A 19,483-nucleotide genomic window follows, 5' to 3' on the forward strand; every position below is an offset into this window, starting at 1 on the left:
GAGCACGCATGAGTGGGGAGGGGCAGAGGGAGAGAGAGAATCCCAGGCAGGCTCCACATTACCGGCACAGAGTGGCACTCCAACTCATAGAACTATGAGATCATGACCTGAGCTGAAATCAAAGAGTCAGATACTTAACCGACTGAGCCAGCCACCCAGGCACCCCTATTAATTTCTTTTCTTCCTCTGAATGGGCTGTACTTTCTTACTTCTTTGCATGACTCTTAATTTTTTATTGAAAACTGGGTATTTTGAATATTATACTGTGGCAACAAAGGAAATCAAACTCTTCCCCCCTTCCAAGGGTTTATTATTGCTGCTTGTTATAGATTGGTGACTTTTCTAAAGTAGTTTTATAAAGTCTGTATTCTTTCTCGTGAATGGCCACTGAAGTCTGTGTTACATTAGCTTAGTGTTGAGCTAGTGTTTTTGCTAGAGTTTCCTTCAGTGCCTGGAGCCAAGAAAAGAAAAATCAAAGGAAAAGGAAAAAGACTATTTGCAAATTGGCTGTGTGCTAGGGCGCTCCTTCAACACTTAACCAGGTCATTTACCACTCTGCCTTAGCCTTCGCTTCCTGTTTGTGCACCGCCTGAGATGAAAGTTTACAGTTCTCAGGCCTTTCCTGAGTATGCATCCAGCCCTGAGTATGCATGTGGTATTCTCAATTCCCCCAGTATACTCGGGAGCTTTTAGAAGCCCTTATTAACTCCACATATCTCCTTTCCCAGCCTCTTTCTTTCCAAGCTTTTTGGTCTGTTTATTTCCTATCCTATTAACCCCTTTTATAAGGGTTATGGCCAATACTTTTGCCTTTAAGTGTTTTCAGCAAATAACACCTGGGAAGTTGCTGCAGCCCTGAGCGTACTCTAAGTTTGGTGAAACAAAGTCAGACTGTGCACTGGTGCTTCAAGGAGCCACCAGACAGGTTGAAACATAGCCACAATTCTGTGAGAATAGTCTTTCTTTTTCCCTCTCATTAGCAGCCTTACCAGGACACAGGCCATGCTCTCCACTGAACCCACCAATCTCGGGAGTAGGGGTGGTAGGCAGGTAGTTGAAAATGTCACAGCCCTCCCTTACAACAGTGATTCCTTAAGCTGTCCCCTGGTTGTTGTAAGTTTTTTACTAGATTGCAGAGTTCTATAAAAGTTGATTCCGACAGTTTTTGCCAGATTGTTAATGCCAGACAGAGCTGCTTATGACTGTATCTACTTTTGTCAAGAACAGAAGAATAAGATTTCTTTTCTTTTTTTTTTTCTTTTTTCTTTTTTTTCAACGTTTATTTATTTTTGGGACAGAGAGAGACAGAGCATGAACGGGCGAGGGGCAGAGAGAGAGGGAGACACAGAATCGGAAAACAGGCTCCAGGCTCTGAGCCATCAGCCCAGAGCCTGATGCGGGGTTCGAACTCACGGACCGCGAGATCATGACCTGGCTGAAGTCAGACGCTTAACCGACTGTGCCACCCAGGCGCCCCAAGAATAAGATTTCTTAAAATATCAGTGAAACTCTATAATACAACTTGATGTCATGAAGTGGCAATGTCCTTTAATCAAAAGAACTCTTATACCTGGAATTATAGTTGATGATCATAAAAGATCCAAATATTTTTATGTAAAGTTGCTCAGCTCTGCAAGTCTTCAGTAATCTCTGTAATCAGCTATTAGAAACAGACTTTTATCATCAGGACACTTATTTAAATATCAGAAATGAATTAAACTTTCTGAGAATTGAGGTACATTTTCATTTTTATAAAATCAAGGAAATACCAATGAAATCTTTAATAATCTACAAGTTAATAGCATCCCACTCATACTGTAGACTTTTCTTGGTTTGCTCATTTTAAGGGCTGGTGGGAATGTACTAATAATATACTATAACTTTTTTAATATTACAGATTTCTCTAGATACAGGGATGCAATTTGATATATTTTTAAAGAAGTCCCTCCTTTTTTTTAAAGTTTATTTATTTTGAGAGAATGTGAGAACACGAGTGAGGGAGGGGCAGAGAGAGAGAGAGAGAGAGAATCCCAAGCAGGGGCTCGAACTCACATATGATGAGATCATGACCTGAGCTGAAACCAACAGTCAGATGCTTAAGCGACTGAGCCACCAGGAACCCCTGAAATTTGATATTTTAAGAGCCATGTTTCTTATGATGGTGAAGTAGCAATTTCTTTGTATTTATAAATTTTTTAATGTTTATTTTTGAGAGAGAGCACACAAGCAGGAAAGGCAGAGAGAGGTGGGGACAGGATCCAAAGCAGGCTCCACACTGTCAGCAGAGATCCTGATGTGGGACTCAAACTCGTGAACCATGAGATCATGACCTGAGCTGAGGTCAGACACTTAACTGACTGAGCCACCCAGATGCCCTTTTGTATTTATAAATCTTATGAAGCTGCTCTCTTCTCCCTTTTGAGATATTTTTGCCCTACTTTGGTAGCACCTGAAAGAAATCAATCTGTTTGGAAATAAAGCAAAAGCTTATCTAAAACTATAGCTATTTTTAGTTATCTGAAGTCTAGTAAAATGATTTTAAAAATATATGTATATATTAAAGGTAGGACTAAATTTGTAAGGTTTAGGACAGGATCTGTGTAATTTTGTTTTTGTTTTCTTGGTACTTTACATGTAGTAGGTAGATATAAACTGATAAAGTGGAAATCCACACATAGCAGTAGCTTGTGATATGGAAGTTTATGGGATAAAAGTATGCTTGGGAAACAGAACTGCTTCCTTCTTTTTCGGTTATTTTCCTGATAATGCATATTTGATGTATCTTTTTTATATTGTGATGAAAATAAAATTCAAAAAATCTCTCTCTCTGCTTTTTATCCTAATCATATTCACTTTTTTATTTTTATAAACCAAAAAGTAAAGGAGAACAAGAAAAGTTGCTACAATTCCCACTACTTTTAGCTCCATTGTTAAAAACAAATGCAGCTAACAGATTTATAATTGAGTAAATATACTTTTAAATTTAACATACCAAAACATAAATATGTGAAAAACAGCTGTCATATGTGATACATTTTATGCTAATACAGTGGTTTCCAAACTGTTGAATCCCTTGCTCTCTACCTCCCCCTCTCCAATAAAACAAAATCCACTATTTTCCAGTGACTTGATCACTTCTAGACATTTATTTTTTTAAATATGTTCATGGAGACATAGAGATGAGGTGAGTTTTTATTGCTGATCAGGGATAAGTCATTTAAATACTTTATTATAAATGCTTATCTGAGTCTGAGGAAAGTATATCAAATGACAGGAATTATTTTGTGATGTTATCTGAGAGAATTGTTTAGAAAAGCTAAGAGTTAAGTAGTGTCAGAATTATCTAAAATAACTGAAAGAAAGCCTTATGGGCTACTATTAAAGATTTGGTGTATTTTCTTTTAATTTAATTTCTCCCCATCTCTTGCCTTTCCTCGCCTCTTTTTGTTTCCTTCTTGCAGTTTATTTGTTGAAGAAACAAGGTCATTATTACTGTCAAGTTTCCACAGTATGGGTTTTGCTAATTGCACCCTGCATCCCTGTATGTAAAATAGTGTGGTTTTTAGTCTTCTTTATTTCCTGTAAATTGATAATTGGATATCGGAGCTTGGTTGATCACATTGAGGCTCAGTTTCTCTCCCTTCCTCCCTCTCTCTCTCCTCTCTCTCTCTCTCTCTCTCCCTCCCTTCCCCCTCCCCTCCCCCCTTTGGAGGGACAGGGCTGGCAGTACACATAAGGTGTACTTGTTTCAATTTTTATGATATCAGTAGTCATTGATAATTATCCTGAAGTCCATTAATTCATTCCAAGCCTCAAAGTGATGTTGATAATTATTTTACCACTTATTCATTGATTAACTGTTACTTTAAAATTTTTATATTTATACATACATTCTACATATATTGTAATGTTTAGACAAAGATTAATGTGTAGAAATTTTGCTTTCAGCGAATATTTACATTCCAATCATTGCTTAGAAAGATCTTTTGTCCTTTTAGAGCTACTTGCTAAAAATTAAAGTAAACATAGAATATTCTGGCTTTATTGTACTCTTGAAGGGACTGAATGTCTAAGCTAATTTATTAAAGAATTTATAATTTCTTGTCTTAACACTTAAACCGAAGAATGTGTCAGGATTGGAACCGTTATAGACTGAGAAATTTGACAAGAATTTTTTAATGTTCTTTGAGTTTATAGCCTCACAACCTATTTCAGTCTTTATGGTAATCAACTAGATAAAGCTCTGCATTAAGCTCCCAGTATTTATGTTTGCTGGCAAAATTTTCTCTGAACCTTATGAAACTATTAATATCTTACTCTAATACTTTTTTAATAAGTGAACATCATGAAATAAATGAAGTTTTAAGATACATTTAGAATAAGCTCTTTCGTGTTAGTCAGTTTTCCCTGGAATGTCTTACTCTGGCTGCAGCCGAGGGATGAGTGGGTAAATGTTCTGTGCCATTAGCTCCTTAAAAACTTGGTGAGGATATCTGGAGGTCAGGACCCTGAATACAACGAGCTTTCTAGGTTTAATATGCAACTCACTTTATGTTATTTTGCATGAATATTTGGGCATGAGTTACTACCTTCCCTTTTTTACAAGTAAGAACCCAAACCACAGCTAGAGTAACTAAATTCCTGGTTCTGATCCAAAGACAATTTCTGGTAATGCATTTAGATTTCAGTCATTATAATACGGTATTCTACTCTGTCTGTCATACATCCCACCAACTCTCCCCAGCATAAATAAGGTGGAACAGATACCATATTATGGGTAATGCAGTTAAGGCTCAGAGAGATTTAGTGGTTGCCACTCTGTTATTAAATGGCTGTGCTGGAATTGGAATTCAGGTCTTTCTGATTCCAAACCCATGTTGTTCTCCCTACCACAGCAAAATGAAGGCAAGAGGAAAAGAAGGCAGAGAGATTATTTGAGGAGTCACTGTTACTTCCAGTGAGAGATTATTGAGGCCTGAAACAGGCAGTGGAAACAGAAACAAGATTTAAGGGTTTCACATGACTTGGTGGTAGATAAGATACGGGGAATGAGAGAATAGAATGATTAAAGAAAGATGTGAGTTTCCTGGGTGTGTAAATGAAATGTCATGGGAAGGGAAGCCGTTTATGGGAGGGCTGGCCCTTATTCCTCTTTCGGTGTGGAATTCTGTCTGTTGGTTGAGGTGTTTGTCGTATATTTGGTTGAAGACATTCAGTAGGCACTTTGGAATTCAGGGTACTACTTAGCTTATTTAATCTTTTGGTAGTGAATACAAGGGAGTTTAATAGGGTGTATATTCATTTTATTTATTTATTTAAATCCAAGTTAGTTAACATAGTGTAATAATAGTTTCAGGAATAGAATTTAGTTATTCATCACTTACGTATAACATCCAGGGCTATTCTCAACAAGGGCCCTCCTTAATGCCCATCACTGATTTAACCCATATCCCCACCCAACACCCCTCCAGCAGCCATCAGTTTTGTTCTGTTTAAGAGTCTCTTATTGTTTGCCTCCCTCTCTGTTTTTATCTTATTTTTCCTTCCCTTCCCCTATGTTCATCTGTTTTGTTTCTTATATTCCACATGAGTGAAATCAAATGATATTTATCTTTCTCTGACTTATTTAGCTTAGCATAATACATCTAGTTCCATCCACATTGTTGCAAATGGCAAGATTTCATTCTTTTGATCACTGAGTAATATTCCATTGTGTATATACTATACACACACACACACACACACATATATATATACATATAATATATATATATAATATATACACCACATCTTCTTTATCCATTCGTAAGTGGATGGACATTTGGGCTCTTACCATAATTCAGCTACTATAAACATTGGTATGCATGTGCCCCTTCAAATCAGCATTTTTTTTATCCTTTGGATAAATACTTAGTAGTGCAATTACTGGATCGTAGGGTAGTTCTATTTTTAATTTTTTGAGGAACCTCCATACTGTTTTCCAGGGTGGCTGTATTTCCAGTTTGCATTCCCACCAGCAGTGCGAAAGTGTTCCCCTTTCTCCGCATCCTTGCCAACATCTATTGTTGCCTGAGTTGTTAATTTTAGCCATTCTGACAGGTGTGAGGTAATATCTCATTGTGGTTTTGATTTGTATTTCCCTGATGATGAGTGATGTTGACTATCTTTTCATGTATCTGTTAGCCATCTGGATGTCTTCTTTCGAAGTGTCTGTTCATGTCTTTTGCCCATTTCTTTACTGGATTACTCATTTTTTGGGTGTTGAGTTTGATAACTTCTTTTTAGATTTTGGATACTAACCCTTTATCTGATATGTCATTTGCAAATATCTTCTCTCATTCCTGTGGTTGCCTTTTAGTTTTGCTGATTGTTTCCTTTGCTGTGCAGAAGCTTTTTATCTTGATGAGGTCCCAGTAGTTCATTTTTGCTTTGTTTCCCTTGCCTCCAGGCAACATGTCTAGTAAGAAATTCCTGCGGCCGAGGTCAAAGAGATTGTTGCCTGTTTTCTTCTGTAGGATTTTGATGGTTTCCTGTCTTATATTTAGGTCTTTCATCCATTTTGAGTTTATTTTTGTGTATGGTGTAAGAAAGTGGTTTAGGTTCATTCTTCTGCATGTTGGTGTCCAGTTTTCCCAACACCATTTCCTGAAGAGGCTGTCTTTTTTCCATTGGATATTCTTTCCTGCTTTGTTGATGATTAATTGGCCATACATACGTGAGTCCATTTCTGGGTTCTCTATTCTATTCCATTGATCTATGTGTCTGTTTTTGTACCAGTACCATACTGTCTTGATGATTAGAGTTTTGTAATGCAGTGTAAAGTCCAGAATTGTGATTCCTCCAGTTTTGATTTTCCTTTTCAACATTACTTTGACTATTTGGGGTAACAGAGTGTATATCTTTTTTTTTTTTTTTAATTCTTTTTTAAAGTTTAGTTTTTGAGAGAGAGCAGGGGAAGGGCAAAAGGGAAAGGGGACAGAGGATCTGAAGCAGGCTCCACGCTGACAGCAGAGAGCCCCATGTGGGGCTTGAACTCACCAACTGTGAGATCATGACTGGAGCCAAAGTCAGACACTTAACAGGTTGAGCCACCCAGACGCCCCTGTATTCTTAATTCCTTTGTCATTATGTTATTCCTATGGCACTTAACCTAGTGAGAATTATAAATTCACAGTTATACCGAAGGACTACCCTGAGGTTTATGGCCTCAGCAGATTGCCAGTGTGATAAACCCCATGTGCATAGAACAGTGTTTCTGCCTATATACTTATATTGCTGTATTTTTCCTTCTCTAGTGAAAGATTAGAAAAAAGACACCATATTCTTGAAAACATTTGATTTATTAATATGATTTGATGTTGAGGTTACACAAAATATTCAGTAAAGAAACAGTAGTTAACAGCCAGTATGTTGAGAGAAAGGAGTTCATATATGCATGTATGATCAGATGATATAGCAGTGGCTTGTGCATATGCCCTTGCATAGTTCCTGCTCTACGGTAAGTTTGTATAGATAATAAAGTTGGCAAGTTGACTGTTGACTACAAGCCAAGAAATTGTACTGAAACAACAAATTAGAATTAGGTACTGGAGCACTTGGGTGGCTCAAATGGTTAATGTCCAACTGGCTCAGGTCATGATCTCATGGTTCCTGAGTTTGAGCCCTGCATTGGCCACTGCACTGACAGTGCGGAGCCTGCTTGAGACTCTCTCTTTCTCTCTCTCTCTTTCTTTCTCTCTCTCTCTCTCTGCCCCTCCCCACAAATAAATAAATAAACCTTAAAAAAAAGAATTAGGTACCTATTTCAACTGGTGTTTCATTTTTTCAAGCAGGCTTTACCTAGTCCTCTGTGTGGTCTCCCTACTGAGAACTTTAAAGCACAATAAAATTAAGACACTCAGTTAGCCCTAATGGGGCAGCACAGGTACTTGTTAACTTTCCCTTTTTTTGATTATGCAGCTAAATTATAAACTTCAGAGGGCAAGGGAACAGGGAAGGGTTTGATTCCCGCCCCCACCCCCACCCCACCCTCTGCCAGAGGTTAATTAACCATTAGGCTTTGAACCTAGTAAAAATACTTACTGTTTAAGTCTGTAACTATAAATTTATCTTGGTTCCCTTTACATTTTACTAAATAATAAAAATTATTTTGTCTTTAGTAAGCACTCTGCTAATAATTTATGGAAAATAAAATATATAGAAAACACAGTATTAGCCCTTGGGATATGTGCAGTCTTGAGTTGGTTTTATTTGTAATTAATTTGGTGACAGAATCCTTGAGTTGGTCAGAGAATTTTAGTATCGAGTTATGGACAGAGCTCTAAGTTCTTAGCCTAATAGGAGTGAAAAATAAAAAATAAAAGTAAACTGTAAGTTGCAGAATGACTCTCCAACAACGCATTGGTATAATACCACTTTAAGTCTCATAGGAATATTTCTCATTGAAGAAATGTCCTGTAATAATGAACATTGAAAACCTTTGATGTTTGGTTCATTAAAAGCTATGAACCAAAGCTAATTGTAAAGTGGGACAGACATTATGGAACTTCTAGTCCCATTTTTCTTTTTTCATACATAGAAAGGAAGCCCAGAATGTTTGGTTCATTGAATCTTGTCTAAATTATCCTGGCTATTTAGAGACAAAACAGGAACTGGAACATGGGTTTCTGACTTTATGGCTTCCTTTTATGTAACATATTGTTATTTATGTCACTATGCATTAACTGAAGGTATGTATGTTATTACTATATTTTTAATTATTTGCTCATTTTGTTTTTTATATTACTCCTGCAAAAAGAAAAGTTATCGGAGCGCCTGGGTGGCTCAGTTGGTTAAGCGTCCGATTTCACCTCAGGTCATGATCTCACAGTTTGTGAGTTTGAGCCCCGCGTCGGGCTCTGTGCTGACAGCTTAGAGCCTGGAGCCTGTTTCAGATTCTGTGTCTCCCTCTCTCTCTGACCCTCCCCCGTTCATGCTCTGTCTCTCTCTGTCTCAAAAGTAAATAAACGTTAAAAAAAAAAATTTTTTTTTAAAGTTATCTGTAATTACAAAAAGAAGAAAGTGACTTGCCTAATGTCACATATTAAGAAATTAGCAAAACTAGGACTAGAACCCAGATCTTCTATTTCCTAGTACACTGAATCTTTCACAGCCCCAAACTTTTTCTCCATGGTGTTGCCATTAGTATTATTTACAGATTATTCCTACTAGGAAACTTAGTCAAACTGAGAACATTTTCGAGAAAGAATGATGGACTCTGTTGTAAGCAGTAAATAATCCAACTTTCTCTTGTAGCAAAATTCCACTTTTCTGGATGGTTTTCATCAATTTGCCTCTTTTGCATTTGAAATTTGAGTTTGCCACTTACTAGAATTTGAGGCTAGAGGATAGTTCAAACAGAGTTATAGATTTTAATTGGTCTGTAGGTAATTACTGTTTCATTCACAACAAGATAGTCTTTTAAAAGATTTTTATTAAGTGTAGTATATGGTAGTGTTTTTTTAAGTTGTTATTGAATATAATATCCAAAAATATGCACATAATCAGCCAACAGCTTCATGAATTTTCACAACTGAACAAACACTGTGTATAACACACACCCAGTTCAAGATCATTATAAGCCTCCCATACATTCCCCTTACACTCACTTCTAGTTACTACCCCTATCCTGCTGCCCCCTAAAGAGTAACCACTATAACAGGGTAGTCTTTTAATGAGTCAGGTACTTCATTAGTCAGGGTCATCCTATTTTTTTGGTCTTGGCCGAAGTATATGAAGAGGATGAGAAGAGAACAGTTTCTGTTCTTACCAACACAAAAATAATTGAAAACAGAATTTTTTCATTATTAAGGCATATTTACCAATTTTATATTCAATCAGTAATACTGGGTGACTCAAATCTTGTGTTCCACTTTGGAAACATACGGAGTCTCTGTAACAACTTTTGTCTTCTGAAACAAAACACAGTAAGCAGGAAATACAAGAATTGATGTAGAGCATTGTGTGCTCCCCATGGTTAGTTTCCACAATGGAGGAGGCATGAGGGAATGACTGTAATGCTCTAAGGCAGAGCTATGGTTGAGGAATCACTGATCCGTTCCACTTTCTTTGTGTACTCTGAATATTGAAGATAGATTTTTAATATCAATAATTGGAATTCCGTGGATTTTTAATTCTCCGACTTCTGTGTGAAATAATTACTGTTTTCCATAAGTTAAAAAAAATTTGGTTAAAATTCTTCCATCTTGATTTAGAATATTTTACCTATAACACTGTCTTCACTTTCTCTATTCTTCTCAGGACCCCCGAACAGTGCCCCAGCGTTGTTTCATTGTTGTCAGAGAGTTACAATCCTCACGTGCGTTATGGAGCTGCTATGGCCCTAGGCATCTGCTGTGCTGGTACCGGAAACAAGGTAAAGTCCAAAGCCGGTGGGGTCAGTTCTTTCCTGGCACCAGACTGTTTTCCCTCACAGAGAAGTTTATGCATCCGCTGCAAAAATACAAGTGTGGTGTGATCTGTAAGAGTAAACTTGCCTCACAAAGCTTACCAGAACTTCCTTCCTCACTTTACTATGCTGGATTGCTCAAAGCCAGTTATGAACAAACCAGGGGAGCCTACCTGGCTCAGTTGGAAGAGTGTGTAACTCTTGATCTCGGGGTCATGAGTTGAGCCCCGTGTTGGGTATAGAGAGTACTTACATTTTTTTTTTTAATTTTTTTTACTGTTTGTTTATTTTTTGAGAGAGAGAGACAGAGCTCAAGGAGGGGAGGAGCAGAGAGAGAAGGGGGCATAGAATCTGAAGCAGGCTCCAGGCTCTGAGCTGTCAGCATAGAGCCCGACGCAGGGCTCAAACTCAGGAACCATGAGATCATGACCTGAGCCAGAGTTGGACACTTAACTGACTAAGCCACCCAGGTGCCCCAGAGATTATTTAAATTTAAAAAAAAAAAAAAAAAATTAAAATTAAAATAGAACAAACCACATTCCATGGGGTGGCTATAATGGAGACATGCTGTTGAATTTCTCTTTGAGAGCATTGATTTCTTTCAAAAAAGAAAAAGATAAAATACTTTTTTCTTTAAAGAATTTGGTCATTTTAAATGGTAATTTACATGTTTAATTTTCATGATTAGTAGATTTACATGTTTAATTTTCATGATTTTGATAGAGAATCAAAATTCTCATATAAGAGCACCAAAATCAATCCACTTTGATTTCTTTTTTTGTTTTACTTTAAACAAATCACTTTAAGTGCCATTTGCCTGATCTCTCCTCACAAACATAACAGATAACCTGATATTTGTTAAGTTCTCAAAAGTGACAAAATAAGGAGTTGGGTTAGATAAGTAGATGATTGGAAAGTACAGTTTATCATGAGATTCATAAAGAAATGCACTATTGCTTAAACAAGTATTCTTGATTTATAGCAGTGACCTAATCATAACATTTTTTGCCTTTCATAACATAGACGGACACACCTTGACCACTGCCCCAAGCTACACTTTTTTTTTCCTTTTTTTTTTTGAGAGAGAGAGGGTGCAAATGAGCAAGGGGCAGAGAGGGAGAGAAGCAGGGCTCCCCTGAAGCAGAGCTCGAGCTCACTGGACCTGGGACTCAAACTCACGAACTGTGAGATCATGACCTGAGCCGAAGTCAGATGCTTAAGGACTGAGACACTCAGGCACCCCAAACTTTTTTGTTTTAATGGAGTGCATGAGGGAACACAAACATAACGAGAATGAGAACATCTAGAACAAGAACATAATTAGGGTATGCTTCTGATGTCTTTACATCAGAGAGAAGGAGAACACTTTGAATGTTTATTCATTTTTGAGAGAGAGCATGAGCGGAGAGGGGCAGAGAAAGAGGGAGACAAAGGATCCAAAGCAAGCTCTGTGTTGACAGCAGCAAGCCTGATGTGGGGCTCGAACTCACAAACCATGAGATCGTGACCTGAGCTAGTCATACACTCAGCTGAGCCACCCCAGTGCCCCAGAAGGAATCATTTTTTTATCCTCTGTTGTCCAAACTAGATAAAATAAAACATAGGTATTTATTGATTGATCCAGGAATTAAATTTTAATTTGCTTGACTTTTTCTCAAATAAAGGGTATTAATATTGGATACTAATAACTTTTCCTAGTCCTGTAAAATGTTACTGAAGCTAGGAATTAATATGGGCATTTTCACTACATGTGACAAGAATTACATAAAAATTTATAGAGAAACATTCCCTTGCAGTATTTCTCATTCATCTCCTTACCCTGCTTTATTTTTCATCATGGCACTTACCACCACCCAGCATATTTTTACACCTATTTATTTGTTGTCTATCTCCTCTCCACTGAATTGTAAGGTCCCTGAGAACACAATGTTCATTGCTGGAATCTAAGGTCAGACCTGGCACACAGTAGGTTTCAGTAAATATTTGTCAAACCAGTGATTGGGGGCTGGGGGGCCTGGGTGGCTCAGTTGGTTAATAGTCCAACTTCAGCTCAGGACATGATCTCACTTTTCATGAGTTCAAGCCCTGTGTCAGGCTCTGTGCTGACAGCTCAGAGCCTGGAACCTGCTTCAGATTCTGTGCCTCGCTCTTCTCTGCCCCTCCCCCACTCATGCACGCACACGCGTGCTCTCTCTCTCAAAAATAAACACAAAAAATTTTAATTTAAAAAAATCAATGATGGGGTGGAGATCATTTAAGGATATGATAGTGAACAAGTTGGACATAGTCTGTCATCACAGAGATTTGTTTTTAAAATGATTTTGTTTCTTTTGGGGGAGATTTCTTACATGAGAATATATCTGCAGTTTTATTGGAAATATCATTGGGTAGGGGCACCTGGGTGGCTCAGTTGGTTGAGCATCTGACTCTTGATTTCATCTCAGGTCATGAGATCATGGGATCCCAGGTCACGGGATCAAGCCCCACATTGGGCTCCGCCCTGAGTATGGCACCTGCTTAAGATTCTGTCTCCCTCTGCCCCTCTCCCCCAGTCACATGTGATGTCTTTCTCTCTCTCTCTCAAAAAAAAATTTTTTTTAATAATATACAAATATCATTGAGTATATAAAATACAGTTTATAGAAATTGGCCTTCATTTTTTTTTTCCTGGGATACATCTGTAAACAAAGGAAAAATATAGATGTTTTTCAAAGTATTTTCTCCCTCAGGTCTTCAGTAGACATTTATGGCAGGCCTCATAAGTTAAATATTTTAAATTAGATTTTTTTTCTTTCCAGATTATTCTAACCTTAATATGATATCTAGGAGCAAATGTTGTTTGAGACACAGCATCTGAACAAGTTAATTCAATGAGAAATTTTTATTACTCCTACTAAGCAAGTCTGCTTTGTTTCTAGATAGTTTGTGTGGTCTCCATATCAGTACCTATCTGACCAAGGTTTGGTGCTTTATGTTTGGTTCTTAAAAACCTGAAACACCTGTTTATTCTAAAATATCTATCGTTGAGGTTATATCACATAGTTCAAAGACCAAGTTAGTGTCTTTTAACTTACAAGCTGGAAATTTGGTTATATTTGTATCATGACTATCTTAGAAACAGTATTGCCAACATTATAAGTAATAGTCGAAAAACTTACTCCTCTGCATAATGTCATGACATTTTTCAGTGAAATGGGGAGAAAGAATACACTTACCTGGTGTGTACAGTATCTGTTAACAGCACTGATTTAAAATAAATAAATAAATCCACATGTAAAGAAAACTGAAATTGTTTTCCCAAGAAAAAGGATTTAACTTTTTCTTTCCTTGGCCTTGAAACAAAGGATATTTAAGAAATGGTATATTATATTAAGAAATCAGTTTGATTATCTTGTAAACCCATTTCTCTGTTCCTCTAGATTTATACCTACCAAGGACCTTAGAAGGAATGTTATAACGTGGCACTTAACTAAGGTTCCACAGGGTGTTAATAGAAGTTAGTAGGGCAAAAGAGTTCTTGGTCAAATACAGTGGACAAATACAAAGTTCAAGTGATTTCTTTAATAAGGCTTTTTGGAGCTTTTGCTAGGATATGTACATTTGTAGAGTATTTGATAAGCAGTATATATTTTGAATCTGTAAGAGGGGGTGATATATAGTACACAGGAACTCCCAAACTTATTTCACCAAGGAATCCTTTTTTTCATAGGACTGATTATTCTGAAGAATATGATTTTAGGGAAATCCTGCTAAATATCAATTTAATTTTTTAAGTTAGGTCTTATAAAATCATCAAAGACATTACCTTACCCTAGTATTTGAAGGAAGTTGGATACTTAATCCAGGCTTTGGGGTCAGACTAGCCTGGAGTCATTCTACTTGTGTGACTTTGGGCAAATTTCTTAACCTTTCTTACTCTGTTTCTTTGTTTATAAAGATGGTTTTATGTTGTGGGTTTTTTGTTTGTTTGTTTTGGGATTAATAGAACTATATGGGATAACACATATAAAATAGTGCTGTGCTTGGAAAATAATAGGTGTTTATCAAACATTAATCTCATTTTCTGTTACTTTGTTTTTGACTTCTTTTACTTCACAACAGGAGCGCTTGTGTTCTATAAGCTTTCTTTGCACTTACCATCAATTGTATTGAAACTTAAAGCATACTCAGTTCCAGGTAGTCTTTAATGAACTTATTACAATGTTAGATGAAAATACTGACTTAGAATGACAGTAACTAATTTGAAAATCCAGCGATACCAGCTTTATTTAAAGTTTTTTTAATGCTTTCAGGAGGCAATTAATTTGCTAGAACCAATGACAAATGATCCTGTGAACTATGTGAGGCAAGGAGCTCTTATAGCTTCAGCTCTCATCATGATCCAGCAGACGGAAATCACTTGTCCAAAGGTAAGCAAACAAAAAAACTCTGTAGAAGAGAGCTGGTGCAGGCTTTTCTTTAGTAACCTATGTTCTTTTAAGGACATTTGTAACTCAAATATAATGAACACTGAACTCACAGGAAGTAAAAAGGTGTGAGAATGGGGAAACTTTAAATATGTAGTAATACTCCCTAAGTGCATTTTTTACAGATGTATAGTCAGTTTGTTAATTCAGCTATATAGCCATAATTGAAAAATTAAAACTTACAGATTGATGAAATCATAAAAATGAACTTTAATTTTTGCCTCCTGCTGTCCTTTTAAAATGTATTTAGTAGGATAATTGTTCCTCTGATACAGGATGCAAACTCAGGTGGTCCATGAGTTTTTGATCCCATCTTTCTAAGATAATAAAAAGTCTTACATTCACTTTATATGATATATCCAGTCTCAGTTTAGAAAATGAGTACATCCAGGGGCACCTGGATGGCTTAGTTGGTTAAGCACCTGACTCTTGATTTTGGCTCAGGTCATGATTTCATAGTTCGTGAGATCGAGCCCCGTGTTGGGCTCTGTGCTGGCAACACAGAGCCTGCTTGGGATTCTGTCTCCCCCTCTCCTGCTCACTATCTCTCTGTCTCTCAAAATAAATAAACTTTATTTTTTTTTAATTTTTAACATTTTTATTTATTCTTGAGAGAGTATGAGCAGGGGAGGGGCAGAGAGAGAAAGACACAGAATTCGAAGCAGGCTCCAGGCTCTGAGCTGTCAGCGCACAGCCCGACACGGGGCTCAAACTCACAAACCACAAGATCATGACCTGAGCTGAAGTCACACACTCAACCAACTGAGCCACCTGGGTGCCCCAAAATAAATAAACTTTAAAAAAAAAAAAAAAAGGAAGGAAAATGAGTACATCCAGACTCTCTTAGAGTGTCACTTCCCTCCTGGGTGATCTTTTGGGCAGAGTTTCACATGGCTGCAGGATGGCCTTCTTTCCCTCTTGACCCCTTCTGTTCACATAGGCAGTCCTGCATATTTACCCTTGTAGCTGGAAGTATGGCTCTTAGTGCAGCTTCATCTCCCTCCTCTCTGTCTTCCTTTCCCTCCTCTTCGTCCTACTCCCTCTCCACTAGTACCTCAATCGATAGCTAATGCCTCCTATTTTTCATGTCAGATGTCAATGCACAGTGACCACTGATCATATTAAGCTCTCTAAGTGATCCCTCTGAAGCCCATCTTTAGGCTTGGAGTGAGGGGGAAAGACCCACAGAAATCCCCTTCACATATCCTGCAGTCCCGTTTTCTCAGATAGAGCCTGTGGATGACTCCCCTCACAGAGACATCTATTTTAAAATTTCCTCATGACAATCCCCTAGACATCATGTTAAGAGTATAATATCTAATGTAAATTGGCACCTCAGCCAAAACGTTTCGCTTTGTTCAGAAACAGAAAATGCGTAGATCTTATTCACGTGTACTATAACTTACCACGTTTACTATATTAAGTAGATGTGTAGAGCTTATGCACTAATTTCAGATCTTTTCGTTAACTTGAAATTAGGGTATTTAATAGTTTTGTGTTAATTTTGCTTCTCTTTGAGAAACAGTCAAAATTAACAAGTGGAAAAACCATTAGTATACTGTCTTCTGCCTCATCTGCCAAGTGTAGAACATCCTCATTTTCAGCAAAGTAGATTGATGGGGCGGGTGGAGAAGAGAAGAATTGCCAGAACTCATCGATGCTGGATTATTCATTCTCATTTTGTGAAACTTTGTTTAATAGATTTCTATTTCTAAGCATTTGCTGTCATTTTTATTTCATTTATCCAGTCCTGCTCTTTCTGTCAAAATAATTCATAAGACTTCCAAAAATTGTATTATTGCAAAAATAGAATCTAACTTCTCATTCTGTTTTAATAATATATTACTTCATATATTATATCTTTTAAAACATAAACATCTTTTCAAAGAGTCTGCATTTCTTTTTGGTTTTTATTTTTAAATATAGCAGTTATAGTATGAATAGTTTTCACATCTTTTATTTCTGTTTTTGATCTTCTGAGCTTTATCAGCTGGAGGTTATCCAACTGAGTAATGTCATTAAAGAAGAAAGTTTAGGCCATGGAATGCACCTCCCCTAATAGTAATATATAGATACTTATCCACTTTGACCTTGCATGTTGCTTTCATGTTATTTGTATTGTGAACAAGACAAATGTTTTACTATCTTTCCATCCTCTGCTGTAGGATTTTGTTGATTTTTCAATCATAAACTCTGCACCAACAATGGCAGAGTCCTTTGGAATGGGGGTGGGGTAGGATATAGGCTGTGTAGTTTGAAAAAGCATTCAACTATTTATTCTAATAAATAAAACTTTCTCACATTTAGAAAAAGTGAAAAAATACAGAATTTAATTCGCATTTTTAAAATCATTCCATAAAATACTGTTGAACCAAGTCTTAGCTGATGTGAATACATGGGGCACACTTCCATCTTCAGATTGTACCAGAATCCTGAGTATTGATTAAGAATGTTGAAATGCAGTTAGAGCTGGTAGCCATTGCCATTAATATAAACTCCACAGGGAAAGTTAAATGTATACCCTGCCAACTATGAAAGCAAAGCTGTGTAGGGCAGTATAAAGCTCCAGTTTTCAGGAAACGTTATTCCTTAGAGGGAAACTGTTACTTAGCTCATGAATTCTAAAATTTAAGTTCTATTTCATTGTTTTCTGCTATTAAGCATGCAGTAAAGACTTTTGTGGACTGTCATTTATATCATTTCTCTTTTATCTGATAATTGCTAACAAGACAACTTGAGATTCTTTTGGAGTGATATGTGACATTTTGCTGAAAAGAAAAAGCTGTTAAGCTTGAAGAGAAGTTCTCAAGATTATGAGTCCTAGTCACAAGGTTGCAAACTGGTGCATGAAATAAAGTGGAAGTAAAGTGGAGATCAAGTGCTAATTTCATCAAACTATAACCACCCCTCAAAGGAATCCAAAAGGGACGTTTCTCAGTTTATGAAATGCACAATGAGACGTTCCAAAGGAAATGTTTTATGTAATCATGATATACATCACATCCATTTACAGAATGCTGTCTTAATGCTTAGTTTGATACGTTATGGTTTTGGTTTAAGTAATCCCAGTGCATCTTTGCTTTTCTTCTGCTGGTTTTTTGCTCACTCACTCTCACCAATGTAGACCCAGGAACATGCATATACCCCTGGGTGATTACAAACCCAATTTAAAAAGCCTTTACACCAGACTCAGAACCATTTAACTAGAATAATGTACTTTTATACGTCCTTGGAACTATTTTCTCTGAAGAACCCAACTCTACTCTTTATGAAGGATCTATCTTTTATTTTCCTTATTAAATGAAATCTACCTTTAGCATTTTTGAACACATACATATTATCATATATAGAATCAGATAAAAATATCACAGTGTAGGAATAAAATATTTGGTGCTCTTCCTGGCCTAATATCCCCTGGCCTGAGGTTACCTGCTGGGGGAAAGCTTCTCCCACCACTGACAGGTACATTTTTGGCAGTAGGATCATGTTTGGCCAAGCTTGATAAGCTTTTGCAGTTCTAAAATCACTATTTAAGTAGACGAGGCTTTTGTGAAATATCATAGTAACCTAGAAGTATTTCTATGGAGAAAGTTTAAACTTCTATAGGATGAAATTATAAGAATGAAATTTTGTATTATAAGGTGATAGTTTACAGCATAACACATCTATAAGTAATAATATATATTACCATACTGTCACCTTAGGTAGGAACTTGGACTCTAATAGTTTCAGTGGTAATATAAAGAAAGGGCTGCAAGCAACTACCATAAGCAAAATAATACTCATAAAATTACGAAGGGAGCTAAAAACATCATTTGGCATATTGATAATGGGGAAATCATGGTAGCATTGACAATATCTTGAAAGAAGAATAAAGATCATTTTTTGTTTTAAGCATGTTGAGTTTGAGATGTTAGCAAGTCAGCTGGAAATAAGATAAGAGCATAGGAAAAAAGTCAGAACCAAAGAGATTTGGGACTAGCCACAAAGAAATTATATAAGTCATAGCCCATTATCTGCAGTTCCAAAATCTAAAAAGCTCTGAAAATTGAAGAGAGGTTTGTTTATTTTTAAGGACTCAATTTGGGGGGCATCTGGGTGGCTCAGTGAGTTAAGCGTTCGACTCTTGATTTCAGCTCAGGTCATGATCTCACATTGGTGGGGTCGAGCCCTGCATCGGGTTTCCTGCTGAGCATGGAGCTTAAGTGCTGGGGATTCTGTCCTTACCTCTCTCTCTCTCTCTGCCCCTCCCCCTTCCCCACTCATGCACTATTTTGCTCCATCAAAAACATAAAAATTAAAAAATTTTTAAGGACTCACTTGGCTGCAGAACTTGACCTAATATGAACTCATCTATAGCCTTTATCCCATTTAGTGTTAATATTCAGTCATTTAGCTGCTTTTAAAATATTAATTTGTTTGATTATAACTTATTGCCCCCATGCTCCATTGAGAGTATTGCATAATGTAGGGTATATGTATAATGCTATCTTTCTGAATTCTGAATTCCAAAATTCATCTGGCCTCAAGGATTTCATGGAAGGAGTTATAGACCTCTAGTTTAAGTCAT

General features: G+C 36.9%; 1 protein-coding gene across 1 annotated transcript in view; it reads left to right on the forward strand.

The window, feature by feature from the left end:
• PSMD1 (proteasome 26S subunit, non-ATPase 1) overlaps positions 1 to 19,483 on the forward strand; it is a 94,610-nt gene that overhangs the window by 53,158 nt on the left and 21,969 nt on the right. The window contains exons 17-18 of the mRNA XM_027048041.2: positions 10,300 to 10,414; positions 14,740 to 14,856. Coding sequence (XP_026903842.1) covers positions 10,300 to 10,414; positions 14,740 to 14,856 — 232 coding nt within the window. The remainder of the gene's footprint in view (positions 1 to 10,299; positions 10,415 to 14,739; positions 14,857 to 19,483) is intronic.

This window comes from Acinonyx jubatus, chromosome C1, assembly GCF_027475565.1.
Source record: "Acinonyx jubatus isolate Ajub_Pintada_27869175 chromosome C1, VMU_Ajub_asm_v1.0, whole genome shotgun sequence".
NCBI classification, from domain to species: domain Eukaryota; kingdom Metazoa; phylum Chordata; class Mammalia; order Carnivora; family Felidae; genus Acinonyx; species Acinonyx jubatus.